This window comes from Rhea americana, unplaced genomic scaffold, assembly GCF_003343005.1.
Source record: "Rhea americana isolate MKP2758 unplaced genomic scaffold, rheAme1 scaffold_1170, whole genome shotgun sequence".
NCBI lineage: Eukaryota > Metazoa > Chordata > Aves > Rheiformes > Rheidae > Rhea > Rhea americana.
In genome coordinates this window covers 718-1,725 of record NW_028185229.1, presented here as the reverse complement: position 1 = coordinate 1,725, position 1,008 = coordinate 718, and the positions used below count along the sequence as shown (strand labels likewise).

The 1,008-nt window shown below is 52.4% G+C and overlaps 1 protein-coding gene across 1 annotated transcript; it reads right to left on the bottom strand.

Annotated features, from left to right (window-relative positions):
* Positions 1-6: 6 nt before the first annotated feature.
* On the bottom strand, positions 7-798 carry LOC146600732 (olfactory receptor 14A16-like; the record flags this gene model as incomplete). The annotated part of the gene is made up of 1 exon (XM_085318796.1): positions 7-798. A coding segment is annotated over exon 1 (792 nt), but the record flags the coding sequence as incomplete, so codon positions are not given.
* Positions 799-1,008: the final 210 nt, after the last annotated feature.

Sequence of the window (1,008 nt, the reverse complement as noted above, 5' to 3'; positions counted from 1 at the left end):
TGGGGAAGAGATGGAGGGGGGCTTCAGGTAGGCAAAGATGACAGTACCGACAAACAGGGAGACCAAGGCCAGGTGTGGGAGGCACATGGAAAAGGCTTTGTGCCGGCCCTGCTCAGAGGGGATCCTCAGCACAACAGTGAAGATCTGCACGTAGGACAGCACAATGAAAATGAAACACCCAAAGACTAAACAAATAGTAACTACAAGAGCTCCAGCTTCCCTGAAGTAGGAGCCTGCGCAGGAGAGCTTGAGGATCTGGGGGATTTCACAGAAGAACTGGTCCACTGTGTTGCCTTGGCAGAGGGGTATGGAAAATGTGTTAATAGTGTGCAGGAGAGCATTGAGAAACCCACTGGCCCAGGCAGCTGCTGCCATTCTGACACAAGCCCTGTGGTTCATGAGGATCCCATAGTGCAGGGGTCTGCAGATGGCAACATAGCGATCATAGGCCATGACAGTGAGAACCGAATACTCAGTTGACAAAAGAAAGGTAAAATGAAAGACTTGGGCAGCACATCCCAAATAGGAAATGGCGCTGGTGTTCCAGAGGGAATTGGCCATGGATTTGGGGACAGTGGTAGAGATGGTGCCAAGGTCCAGAACAGAGAGGTTGAGGAGGAAGAAGAACATGGGAGTGTGGAGGTGGTGGTCACAGACTATGGCTGTGATGATGAGGCCGTTGCCTAGGAGAGCAGCCAGGTAGATGCCCAGGAACAGGGAGAAGTGCAAGAGCTGCAGCTCCCGAGTGTCTGAGAATGCCAGGAGGAGGAACTCATTGAAGTAGCTGCTGTTGGACATTTGCTCTGCCCTGGGCATGGGGGCCTGTCCAAGGAGGAAAAGACAGTGACAAATTAGCGCAGTTTTTTTGTGAGGCAAACCCTTTGCCTTTCTCACAGAACCTCCCACTTTTCCCCTCTCCTTTACCTTCCTTCAGCTCCCTGTCTTGAGCTCTGTTGTGCACTGGCTGAGTGTGCCACACAGGGCAGGGACTCCGCTGATGATTTCCAG